The 12,644-nt window shown below is 43.7% G+C and overlaps 1 protein-coding gene across 1 annotated transcript; it reads right to left on the bottom strand.

The window, feature by feature from the left end:
• Positions 1-5,848: 5,848 nt before the first annotated feature.
• On the bottom strand, positions 5,849-9,138 carry LOC133416348 (serine/threonine-protein kinase pim-3-like). Its single transcript, XM_061703197.1, has 6 exons — positions 9,102-9,138; positions 7,400-7,494; positions 7,047-7,286; positions 6,319-6,496; positions 6,062-6,229; positions 5,849-5,940 (listed from the first exon to the last, which is right to left on the bottom strand). The coding sequence occupies exons 1-6, from the start codon at positions 9,136-9,138 to the stop codon at positions 5,849-5,851; spliced, it is 810 nt and encodes a 269-aa protein (XP_061559181.1).
• Between the last annotated feature and the right edge of the window lie 3,506 nt (positions 9,139-12,644).

Raw genomic sequence — 12,644 nt, forward strand, 5'->3', positions numbered from 1 at the left:
CATTTGTAAACATCGGTTGGATGTGTACCCCGCCTAAAGTAGTGAACATTAGCTATTATTTGACAGTACTTGCTACATTTTCAACTTGTATAACGAAACACTTTGCCAAAACACCGTTTTGTTTTGTTTTTAAATCTTGTGTGAGACTTTCTGTGTAAGGCTTGTATGCAGGAACCAAGGGAACACACTTCATTTAATTCTCTTACTACATATATTTTGGCATCTAAACTGGTTTGTGTTTGGCATTAGAACTGCCACATTCTGGTTTGAGAGTCAAACAGCCGAAAGCGAAAATGCAGTTGGTGCTTAGTTTACGACAGTCCTTACGCACGACATTTCGAGCTTACCGACGGCGTGCAACGAACTACTTTTGGCAGCGGAAGAATACGTCATCAGGCGGCACAGGAAGTCACCCTCCGTCGTCGCTGTACTTGCTGTTTTTCATTCGATTGTTTTATATTGATGGCCTAGAAGGGGTTTATTGTTGTTGTTGTTGTTGCTACAAGTATGTCTTTAGTACCGTGCTACATGGGTTGGCGATAGTGTCACCCGTTTTCTTTTTTTCTTTTTTTTTTTTTTAAATTTTGGTTAGACTTACCATCAGGCTATAAAGCTCCCACAGTACAACTTCAACTTCTGTGCCAGTATATTAAATAGGTGATGAACATAATACAAATTAGAACCTAATTAAGTTGAAAACCAAATCCTGTTGACGATTGCTTGAAGGTCAGACAAGGGGATCTTTGCGTCTCTCAAGATGCGATTTGTTGCAACGGAGGGCAGAGCGTCCTTTTAATCTCTTTCCCTTTATTTGCGGTGTAGCCGAGAATGTGTAAACAGCAATCTCGTGGAACACACTCCCCAACAATGCCCTTGCCTCTTAGAATATCTCCCTCAAGACTGCTGTTGCAAAGCACTTAAATTGTGTTCTTAATGCACTTAGCTGGGCCAAAAACCGCTTCTGTCTCGCTTTCCTTTTTTGTGGTTGTTGTTGTTTTTAATTCACGGCACATGCACATATACTAACACATACCAACTTGTGTTTACGTGCAACTTACAGATATGTATTCTATACTTCTAAAATGAGTCTTCAGGGTTAGCAGAGTGTTCTCTCCTCGTGGGTCCCCGGTGGCTTTTCAAGTGTGAAATGCATTCATGCTGAGGCCGAGCTTTGCGGGTACTTGACTTTTTATGAAGACACTTTCAAAAAAGGTCTCTTGTGTCTTTTCTAAGAACCAGCTTAATTCCAATGTTAATTGATCCACAGTTGAATCACTGAATCAGTCTGGCTTTGTTTGAGTGAGGAAGGGGTGAATGCTGTTCATATTGAAAGTCCACGTAGTAAAGTCCCGAGCCATGAACCTCTTGACTTTGAGGCAGACGCGCTTAACAACTACCCCAGCGTGAAATATTGTCCTTTGCAAATTTGGTATTCTTCTCTATCTGCTTTGGATGAGAATAATTGTCTACCTCAAAACAAGAAGAGACAAGATGTACTAGATGCTATTTTTCTTAGATCTCCCCATCATTACTTGTGCTGGAAGAAGCGGTGGGAATTGATTAAATGGAGCAGGAGCCCCTTCACAGGCATGGTTGCATTTTTCAGCGTGTTACCAAGAACAAAAGGACACGATTAAAGCTTTCCCAACACCCTCTGAAACTTTTGAATCTCCCTCAGGGTATGCAGAAAAGGATGATGGTGATAGAAAATTAATTGGCAGCTTGTCAGTGCCGTATTTATTTATTTGTTTATTCCCCCCCCCCCCCCCCCCCCCCCCCCTTGTAAAGAGCTACTTAATTACTCGAGATGAAGAAATGTGCAATGCGTCGGATTCGTCCCCGCGGACCGTCCTCGACTCTGTGGGAGTGTGGCCGTGCTGCCAATTAACCAAAGAGTAAAATCACCAAAAAGCTCTCCCACGTTTCAGCAGGTAAAACGGCCCACTTTTAAATTGCCTGGCAGGGAATACAAGAGTCGGTATCACGTTGTTGGCTTAAGCTGCTCTTGGAAGATCAAACATACATTTCTCTTGCGGGTTTTGGAACTCCATGAGGCTGAATTTTCCAGACCAAGATTGTGGTGCTCTAAAATATATGATATATATCTATTGTCTAATCTGAAAACACACACAGTAGTGTATCAACTTAAAGAAGTTGATACACTACTTCTTTTATGCGAAGGCCCTTACTTTGACCTAAATACAGCGCGAGCACTCTTTCCATTCTCATGTCACAGTGAGGTGCTAATAAAAAAAAAAAGAAAGAAAGGTACAGGCCGCCGTGTGTTTGGGCGAGCTGACATTTGATGAATTATTGTTAATTTGCTGCAATAACATCCTTGCATGTGACACACTCGCACCGTCGCTTGACCACTACTTGATGTTTTTCCAGCACGTCTCAACATCATTAGTGACTTGTAAATTATACATTCCCCCCCTTTACACACTTTTTAAACACATTGTAAATGTATTTAAGTACACACATTCCGAGCATAAAATATGTGGAAAATAGTGTGTATATTCTAGTATCTGTGTGTGCGATGTGTGTCTTTTGGAGGTGGGCCTGGCGGGGTGGGATGTGACGTTGGCAGCCCGGAAGTTGGCTCACGCTATGGTGAATCTGCGCGCGAGTGGATAGGTGTGAGCTGTGGCCGACAGCCGCTCCACTCGTGGGCCCATTTAGCGACAGTACAAGTTGACTGTCATGGGTAATAGTGAAAATAAATTGTGAGAGTCACACCTTAGTCAGACTCTTTGTCAAAAGGTGAGAGGTTCTCCTTTGCCCACGTGCCCATGGTTTCTTATTTGCCACTTTTGCCACTGTTTCTGAAAAACAAAGTAAGGACTTCAAAAGTGAGCCAAGACCGAATCTAGGATATTCTGGTTCCTTCCGCTCTCCTCTTCCCAAAAGCAAACACAAACAGGCGACCCGGAGAAGTTTTCGAGAGAGCGTCTCTGAAAGCAACACATGCTTTTGCGCCCGGAATACATTAGTCAGAAGGCAAAGCAGACAAGGGATGAGCCAACTGAAGTTTGGAAATAACATCACAAATACTCACATATTTTTCTCTGGCGGTAAGTGTTGAAATGTTTGTGAATAAAGAGCAAGTCTGATGCACAACATCAATAGAAATAAGGAGATATCGTGGGAACTCGCTGGCTTCACGCGTTCCTGTGAAGACTAAAGACGCTCTTTTAAAAAACTTGTGTAATTGATTCCACCCCGAGGTAACCTAAGGCAATCCGACGTGAACACCACGAGGGAAACGTGCCTGTGTTGTGCCGTGCTGTTACTCTCCAGTGTTTTTTTTTTTTTTTTTTTTGGAATTGCCACTTTCATCTTCACGTTTCCGAAACTGTGAAGTTTGGCGAAGCTGAATAATCGCCGTTCGAACTGGCGTCCGCCGGATCAAGTTGATGTTCTCGGTTCTCAAATCCATCGGCGGGTTTCTCATTGATTACGCGGCCTGCGGTCCCTGGCCCAAATCCAGTCCTTGAAATAAAGCGTGCCTGTTTTGCACATCATCAGACAAACAGATGGCTTCCAAAGCTGCACTCCGAGCCCCATTCATGTCGTGGTTACAACACATTTACAATCGAGAGATCGTTTTCATGAATTTGATTGATTTAAGAAGCAATTATGGATTGTAATCATCCTTCACACTTACTGAGTATATAAATGTGTGTGTGTGTGTGTGTGTGTGTGTGTGTGTGTCATTGCCACTTGGGCCTTTCGAGGCATCTGTGGGGTTTACACCTAATGAGCTCAAATGGCTTCTGCATTATAATGCCAGGCTGAAGGTCGCTAGTGCACGAAGATGCTATCTGCACTATTCGTTGCGCATTGTTGGTTACGTACCGAAGACGTATTGAAATACTTTGATTCGTACAATGCCGCACCTTTTGGTTGATTTGATTGAGTTAGTTTGCTGTGATTCTGAACGGGGTAAGGCTGATGAGGAAGAACGGATGCCCAGAAGGCGTTCATTTCGATTTGTACAGCTCACTGATTCGTGACTAAGTCCACGGCGGACGTCACGTGGACTTCCTCAGAACTGTGACTCACCAGTCGTCCACCGTGCCGCCTCATATGCTGCCTTCAAAATGAAAATCCAGTCACACGACCCCATCACTGTCACCAGCAACTTACCTCCAGCACCTTGGACAGCTCTTCAAAACCTGCCTCCCTGGTCATTTCTCCTCACCGTGGAAGGTCGCAGTTGTTAGACCGATCCATAAACCGAGAAAAGACCCGCACCGTGCCACAAGTTACCACCCCATAAGCCTTCTCAGCCACATAGGAAAAATATTGAAAAGAATACTCGCTGCACCCCTCACCAAACCGCATAGAAGCAACAGACCACCGAGGGATACACCAAATTGGTTTCAGGAAAGGGAGAGCCACCGCAGACAACATCCTCAGATTGTCAGAAGGCATTCACAGAAACGTCAATGAAAAAGAAATAACACTGCCAGTATTCGAAAAAGCATTTGAAGAAGTATGGCATAATGAACTCAAATTTCCAAAACCGACCCAATACATCATTTCAAGTTTTCTTAATAACCGCCAAATCAAAGCCAAAATGGCCTCTACCATCTAAACATCCTTGACTCCCCAAGCAGGAGTTCCTTCCTCAGGGCAAACTTTTGAGCCCACAATTCTTTCTCCTATGCACATCTGACAGCTACTGCCCCGCAATGACTACAGTAAAGTTTCAAAATTTGCATATGAGCTCTGCTTTTCATCCGGCTCCAAATCCACAAGATTACTGACCAAAATGTTCCACCAATGGACAAACAAATGTATTTTCTAAATTCATTCATTTATTTCAATATGAATTTAATTTTGGTACTAATAATTGCATTTGTCATTCTGGCCCGCCAAACTCAGTGGGCGAAACTAGTACAGATCCAGCTCCAATCAAATTGCTTGTTCCTGCATGAGCGCATCCCTGAGTTAGTCATTCACTTGACGTATATGGCTGTTAATGGCAGTGAATGTAATCACAGATATTTTAGGAAAAGTCATGGATTTAGGCCAGTACGATTAATGTCCCTCCTGATAGGACTCTTTAAAACATCAAACCACTTAACAAATTCATGCGCTGCCCTGCGCCGATCAGTTGGGGGCGGAGCCATGGGCAGGCCAGGGGTGGCCACGGCCACCTGAGACTGAAGGGTGGAAACGCCAATGGCCACCGCCAATTTTTTAAATAGGTTCTCATGTAAATATATGTTGGATTCACTGGCAACCAGAAAATGGGTATTGATCATTTCATGCAATTACTAAAAAACAAACAAACAAAAAAAATGCTCAAATACAATCCTATGGACTCATGCTACACCAGGAAATTGTTCATTTATTATTCTGATGTCACAGGGGAAATTTGAACATTCCCCTTAGGGATTTTAAATGGAGTAAAGAGGAAACAAAGACAATGAGCTTATTGTAAAAAATGTTACTTTATACGTGCTATACTGTTTCCACCCCTAGTATACTATTTTTATTTTGTGCAACACTATTTTTTTTTTTTAAAGAGGTAATATTTTTTTCCATGTTTAACACACAATATGTACAGTTCATGCTAGATAGTGCTCAGTTGTTGCTATTGTTTATTTGAATGTATAATTTCTACATTGCCAAAAGTTTGTTTTGAACTATGATTGCAGGTAATTTTATGCTCGTTTTAATTGTAATTGGAATTGTGTACCATTCTAAAAAGTCTTTGGAATGTGGAGTGTGATTGAAAAATGGAAGCATCTCGTCACTGTTTGATCTCTTTATACAGGAATATATACAGTTGAAATGACAATTTCAGGAATAAAAAAGGTTGATCTTCCGTGCAGCCTCAGTGGAACCAGGGGTGCCGTTGAAGCTGAGACAGAGTGGCACGGGCGTCCGGGTCTCTCGTCAGGCATGCGCTCAGGACATCTTGGCAGGCTGCGAGGACAGACGGAAGGAAAAGTTTCAGATGGCAACTTCAGTGCTCTACAAACTACAACGTGGAGTGAAACGCTGCCGACAGTGTCGCGGCCAGTACCGACTGGATCCTTCAACTTACTATGAGAGAGCCTCGCGTCAATTTGCCTCTCCGGGAAGAACTCCTCCGGTTGGAATGCAGCGCAATGCAGAATTTCATACAGCAGGGTCCCGAGCTGCCAAACTGTGGTGGGGTTGGCCTTATACTCGCCGCATGCAGCCACCTCTGGCGGAGCCAACTCGGCGGTTCCTACAAGACATACAGAGAGAAATACATGATGAGACTCAGCCTGAGAACGACAGCGGACGTGAATGAAGAGCAGGAGGCGAACACCGTACCGAAGAAATGCGTGTGCACCGAAGTGGTCCCAAAGCAGCCGTTTCCGAGGTCGATGATCCAGACGCGAGGGACCTGGCCGCTGCTGTCGACGAGGACATTTTCAAGCTTTATGTCTCGGTGGAAAATGTTTGCAGCGTCCATTGCGGCTGCTGCGTCAACCAGCTGCTTCAAGATGTTCTGAGATGGAGACAAACAGATGAGGTCAGGGACCAAACGTGAAAGGGGGCATATTACGGAAAAGGACCTTTTTCTTCTTCTGAAATCGTCACTGTTTGGAGTTGAAATACTTGTTTGAAGATACAAAAATAAAAAAAAACACTTTTGTTTAAGCCTGTTCTTTTCCTGTGGCCATTTTGGACATGGCGTCATTGTTTGATGCCCGTTGGAAGCAAAGCGCTGTGGACCGCCGCTAAACATTTCCAAAAGGTTGCAAAATGTGAACGGGGACCCTGCAAGAGGCTACAGAACAGTCCAAAAGTTGTTCTTCACCTTTGATTCTGAACACCCACGTTGAGGACAATTATTGGCAGCTTCAATTCAGTCGGGGCCATTTATTTTTGACTGCCCCTCGTATATTGAAAAGTCTTAGATGCTCCTTGGTCCTTGCAATATTTTCTCAAACGTATGTCACTAATATGTTATGACAACAAATTGTAAAAAAAAATGTACATATGTCTCGCATTTCAACACCCTGTGTGCACAATCCTGCTCCACCCAGCATCAGTACCTTTGCCTCTGCTTCCTCCATTTGGCCCTTTCCACAGATGTAATCACAGAGGTCCATGCAGGGCACTGGCCTCTCCATCACCAGAACAATCTCTTGCTCCAGACTGTACCAGTCTAGCAGAGAAATGATTCCGTGCTGTCCGGCAACTTGCTGCATAAGCACAACTTCCAGTGGGACCAGATACGCGTTCATTAACCGACAGATCCGCACGTGCTTCTTCGGTATGCGTTTGATCGCCACCTGTTGGACACAAATCGTAAACATTTGGTTAGTGGCGCTGTGACGATGACCCGTGCAGGCTATTGGATGTGTCACGTTACTTCACAACGTGAGAATAGACGCAAAACACTCACCACCAAGCCATCCGCTTTCCGGATCCCACCATAGACTGCTCCATTGCCACCTTTCTGGATCAGGGACAACGTCTCATACTTTTGCTCCAACTCTTCTATGGAAACAAATACAAAGCCACTTTAGTTTACATTAACATTTCCTTCATTGGATGAATACACTATCTATCCATCCATTGATCTTGCCATTCAAAACTGAACTGTGTCTTCTCAGCTACACGCTTCTGGAATTCACTTATGCAGTGCCACGACCTTCAACATACCCAAAGCACGTTTACAATGTTAGTGTACAATCTCTCATTCACCCGTCCTCACAATGACGAATGATAGTGACGTGTTTTGCCGTGAAAGGAAAGTTAATAACGCTGATGAGTACTCGAGAATACTGTAAAAGGGCCTCGAGCAAGCTGGGGCTCCAAGTCACGACATGCAGGTTAAAACGCAACCACTGTAACACAACACAATGATGAAGGACGGTTAAAATTTTTTAGTTTTTCTCAAATCATAATCTCCATTTGAAAAAACTGTAAGAGCAATCATTGTTACACACTTATGATGAAGCACTAACCTCTAAACACTCAAAGCACATTTACAATGTTAGTGTACAAGCTGGCATGCAACCATTCACCCACAAATTACAGTGAAATACTTTGCCATGAAAGTGAATCACACAATCAACATCACAACTTACATGGCTTTCTTTTACCTCGGCTTGCCTCATAAACGTAAGGTCATTGTTCCAGTAACGTGCACTGGAAATAGATACAATATACAAAATGACTCATAATGCTGTAAATGGTGACTTTTCATGTTTCAACACCTCATGTGCGAGCATGACGAGCACTTAAAGCCAAGGAAAGTTGAGGTAAATAGCAGTTTATCTGGTTAAAAATGATGATCAGGTTTTGATATGAGTCTAAAGTCTCTTATTAATAGTCAGGCAGAGCCTCTCATCATATTTGAAAGCAGTCCAATACACGACAAAATGACCACATGGAAGTACAATATTGTTAGCCTACTAGCATAATTGCCTAAGTCATTTTTGAACGTGTTCGGATAACAAGTGGAAAGCACAAAGAATTCGACAAACAAGAAGAGTCCATTGCCTCGATGTCAACCTACACAAACACTGAGAGAGAAAAAAAAATAATTTTTAGCAAGCACGTAAGTATTTCTTGTTGATATTGTGACAGTAAGTTAAAAATGACTTGAGCAGTTATGCTACTATGCTAACAACATGCCTGAATGTACTGTATAAATATCACTCGACATATAAGTTGCTTTCAGAGTCATTTTGTATGTAAAACAGTCAATTACTCGCAAAGTGGAAAACACAATGAATAAAATAATGTACAGCAGCAAATTACTTGGCATAATTTGAAACAAGAACGATTATAATACCTCAACCCAACTTGTGTTAGCTTGTAGCGTGTAGCGTCAGGGCTATCATTAGCATTGGTAGCATCACACAGAACCCCAGAACAAGGACGACCAACAAATGTCTTATTATTTGTGTTCTATAAACAGGAACTTATTAATTTCATGAACGTTTCATTTCGGGCGGTCACCGTGTGTAATGCGGAGTCGGACAATACATTTTTATCCCATTCTATCAACGCTGCCTGTGTCTGCAGCAACATTTGAACAGCAGGTACATTTCGTTAAATTTCACAATGAATTAAATTTCACAATAAATTTCACCTACCGAAAGTGCTTCCAGCCGCTGCCTCGAATAGAACCATCTTGTCTTATTGAGGTGCTCAAGAGGACAATGCAGAAAGACGGTAAAAGACGAAGCGTGCGTGTCAATTTATGTGCGCTGGTTGCTTGCTGAGACGACCCAACTGCTCGAATACTCCTCCCAGATTGGTGGAATTGGTCCGCGACACAACTCACCAATCAGTCCCAATTAAGGAGGCCAATCGACGATTAGCTCCCAACAACTCTTTGTAGATGAAAGAGATGCTATGCTGCGATATGAGAATTAATCGAAAAAGTACTCAAAAGTCATAGGAAACACACACCACACACACACACACACACACTTATAAATACATTTGGGAAATTTAACACTGCTATTGTTATGTGTATTAAAATATGTGTATTGATATGATTCTAAAGTGTACAGTAGTTCACCTTTCATCCAAAGTCAGCTGGAATGGGCAACAACTCACAGGCGGTATAGAAAATGTATATTGATAATTTAATCCAATTATTAAAAAAAAAAAGATTCAAATATAAGTCTATGGACTCTTGCTACACCAGGAAATTGTTGACTGATCATTCTGATGTCACAGGTGAAATTCCAACATTCCTTTAGGGATCGGGGAGTGCTCCTCCCTGATTGGTGGACTTGGGCCGCGACACAACTCACCAATTAATGCCAATTAAGGAGGCCAATCGACGATTAGCTCCCAACAACTCTTTGTAGATGAAAGAGATGCTACGCTGTGGATGAGACTATGTGTATTGATATGAGTCTAAAGTGTACAGTAGTTCACCTTCAAATATAAGTCTATGGACTCTTGCAACACCAGGAAATTGTTGACTGATCATTCTGATGTCACAGGTGAAATTCCAACATTCCTTGAGGGATAGGGGAGTGCTCCTCCCTGATTGGTAGACTTGGTCCGCGACACAACTCACCAATTAATGCCAATTAAGGAGGCCAATCGACAATTAGCTCCCAACTACTCTTTGTAGATGAAATAGATGCTATGCTGTGGATGAGAATATGTGTATTGTTATGACTCTAGCGGCACGGTGGCCGACTGGTTAGAGCGTCAGCCTCACAGTTCTGAGGACCCGGGTTCAATCCCTGGTCCCGCCTGTGTGGAGTTTGCATGTTCTCCCCGTGCCTGCGTGGGTTTTCTCCGGGCACTCCGGTTTCCTCCCACATCCCAAAAACATGTATTAATTGGTGACTCTAAATTGCCCGTAGGTGTGAATGTGAGTGCAAATGGTTGTTTGTTTGTATGTGCCCTGTGATTGGCTGGCAACCAAATCACGGTGTACCCCGCCTCCTGCCTGATGACAGCTGGGATAGGCTCCAGCACGCCCTCGACCCTAGTGAGGAGAAGCGGCTCAGAAAATGGATGGATGGATGAGTCTAAAGTGTACAGTAGTTCACCTTTCACCCAACGTCAGCTGGAATGGGCAACAACTCACAGGCGGTATCAAAAATTTATATTGATCATTTAATCCAATTATTGAAAAAAAAGATTCAAATATAAGTCTATGGACTCTTGCTACACCAGGAAATTGTTGACTGATCATTCTGATGTCACAGGTGAAATTCCAACATTCCTTTAGGGATAGGGGAGTGCTCCTCCCTGATTGGTAGACTTGGTCCGCGACAGAACTCACCAATTAATGCCAATAAAGGAGGCCAATCGACGATTAGCTCCCAACTACTCTTTGTAGATGAAAGAGATGCTGTGCTTGTGGGTGAGAATTAAGAGAAAAAGTACTCAAAAGTCATAGGAAACATATTCACACACAATGTTCAATTTCTATTGGATAGCGACATCAAAGAGGAGGTGAAGCTATCGGGCAGTGGCACATATATACATCCATCCATCCATCCATCCATCCATTTTCGGAGCCGCTTCTCCTCACGCGGGTCGCGGGCGTGCTAGAGCCTATCCCAGCCATCATCGGGCAGGAGGCGGTGTCCACCCTGAACTGGTCGCCAGTAAATCGCAGGGCACACATAAATGAACAGCCATTCGCACTCACATTCACACCTACGGGCAATTTAGAGCTGTCCATTAACCGAGCATGCATGATTTTGGGATGTGGGAGGAAACCGGAGTGCCCGGAGAAAAGCCACGCCGGCACGGGGAGAACATGCAAACTCCACACAGGCGGGGCCGGGGATTGAACCCCCGTCCTCAGAACTGAGAGGCAGACACGCTAACCAGAAACCATGCCGACATGTTAGTTTTAACCTGATGAATATAAATGTTTATTTCCATATAACCTTCAATATTTCCCATTACAGTAAAAGCATAAAATAGAGTGATGACGTTTGAAACACTTGTGCAAACATTGGAAAAATACATATGTTGTTTTTGGTGCTTACCTATCGAATATCCGAAACATCTCTATAATGAATCATGAATGTAGAATCTTCATATAAAAAATTATACACTTTGTTTTGAGTGGCTATCTGCTCCCCAAACACGCACACACACACAACACACGCACACACGCGTGTAGCGACATCAAAGTGGAGGTGAAGGTATCGGGCAGTGGCACAAATATACACAGAAATCGAAAAGTCTTTTGAATGACCGTAAAGCTAAAAGGTCTAAATGTAAAGCAACCATAATATAATCCAGAAATATACATATAAACACGGCGTGATTGAAAAATGGAAGCATCTCGTCACTGTTTGATCTCTTTATACAGGAATATATACAGTTGAAATGACAATTTCAGGAATAAAAAAGGTTGATCTTCCGTGCAGCCTCAGTGGAACCAGGGGTGCCGTTGAAGCTGAGACAGAGTGGCACGGGCGTCCGGGTCTCTCGTCAGGCATGCGCTCAGGACATCTTGGCAGGCTGCGAGGACAGACGGAAGGAAAAGTTTCAGATGGCAACTTCAGTGCTCTACAAACTACAACGTGGAGTGAAACGCTGCCGACAGTGTCGCGGCCAGTACCGACTGGATCCTTCAACTTACTATGAGAGAGCCTCGCGTCAATTTGCCTCTCCGGGAAGAACTCCTCCGGTTGGAATGCAGCGCAATGCAGAATTTCATACAGCAGGGTCCCGAGCTGCCAAACTGTGGTGGGGTTGGCCTTATACTCGCCGCATGCAGCCACCTCTGGCGGAGCCAACTCGGCGGTTCCTACAAGACATACAGAGAGAAATACATGATGAGACTCAGCCTGAGAACGACAGCGGACGTGAATGAAGAGCAGGAGGCGAACACCGTACCGAAGAAATGCGTGTGCACCGAAGTGGTCCCAAAGCAGCCGTTTCCGAGGTCGATGATCCAGACGCGAGGGACCTGGCCGCTGCTGTCGACGAGGACATTTTCAAGCTTTATGTCTCGGTGGAAAATGTTTGCAGCGTCCATTGCGGCTGCTGCGTCAACCAGCTGCTTCAAGATGTTCTGAGATGGAGACAAACAGATGAGGTCAGGGACCAAACGTGAAAGGGGGCATATTACGGAAAAGGACCTTTTTCTTCTTCTGAAATCGTCACTGTTTGGAGTTGAAATACTTGTTTGAAGATACAAA

This window comes from Phycodurus eques, chromosome 17, assembly GCF_024500275.1.
Source record: "Phycodurus eques isolate BA_2022a chromosome 17, UOR_Pequ_1.1, whole genome shotgun sequence".
In the NCBI taxonomy this organism is placed as follows: Eukaryota; Metazoa; Chordata; class Actinopteri; order Syngnathiformes; family Syngnathidae; genus Phycodurus; species Phycodurus eques.

Excerpts from the sequence above, each read along its gene's own strand:
- LOC133416348 (XM_061703197.1), bottom strand. The coding sequence starts at position 9,138 with ATGGTTCTATTCGAGGCAGCGGCTGGAAGCACTTTCG. Across the intron at positions 7,495-9,101 it reads AGCGGCTGGAAGCACTTTCG|AAGAGTTGGAGCAAAAGTAT; the intron begins GTAGGTGAAATT and ends TTGTTTCCATAG. Across the intron at positions 6,230-6,318 it reads GGTGCACACGCATTTCTTCG|GAACCGCCGAGTTGGCTCCG; the intron begins GTACGGTGTTCG and ends TATGTCTTGTAG.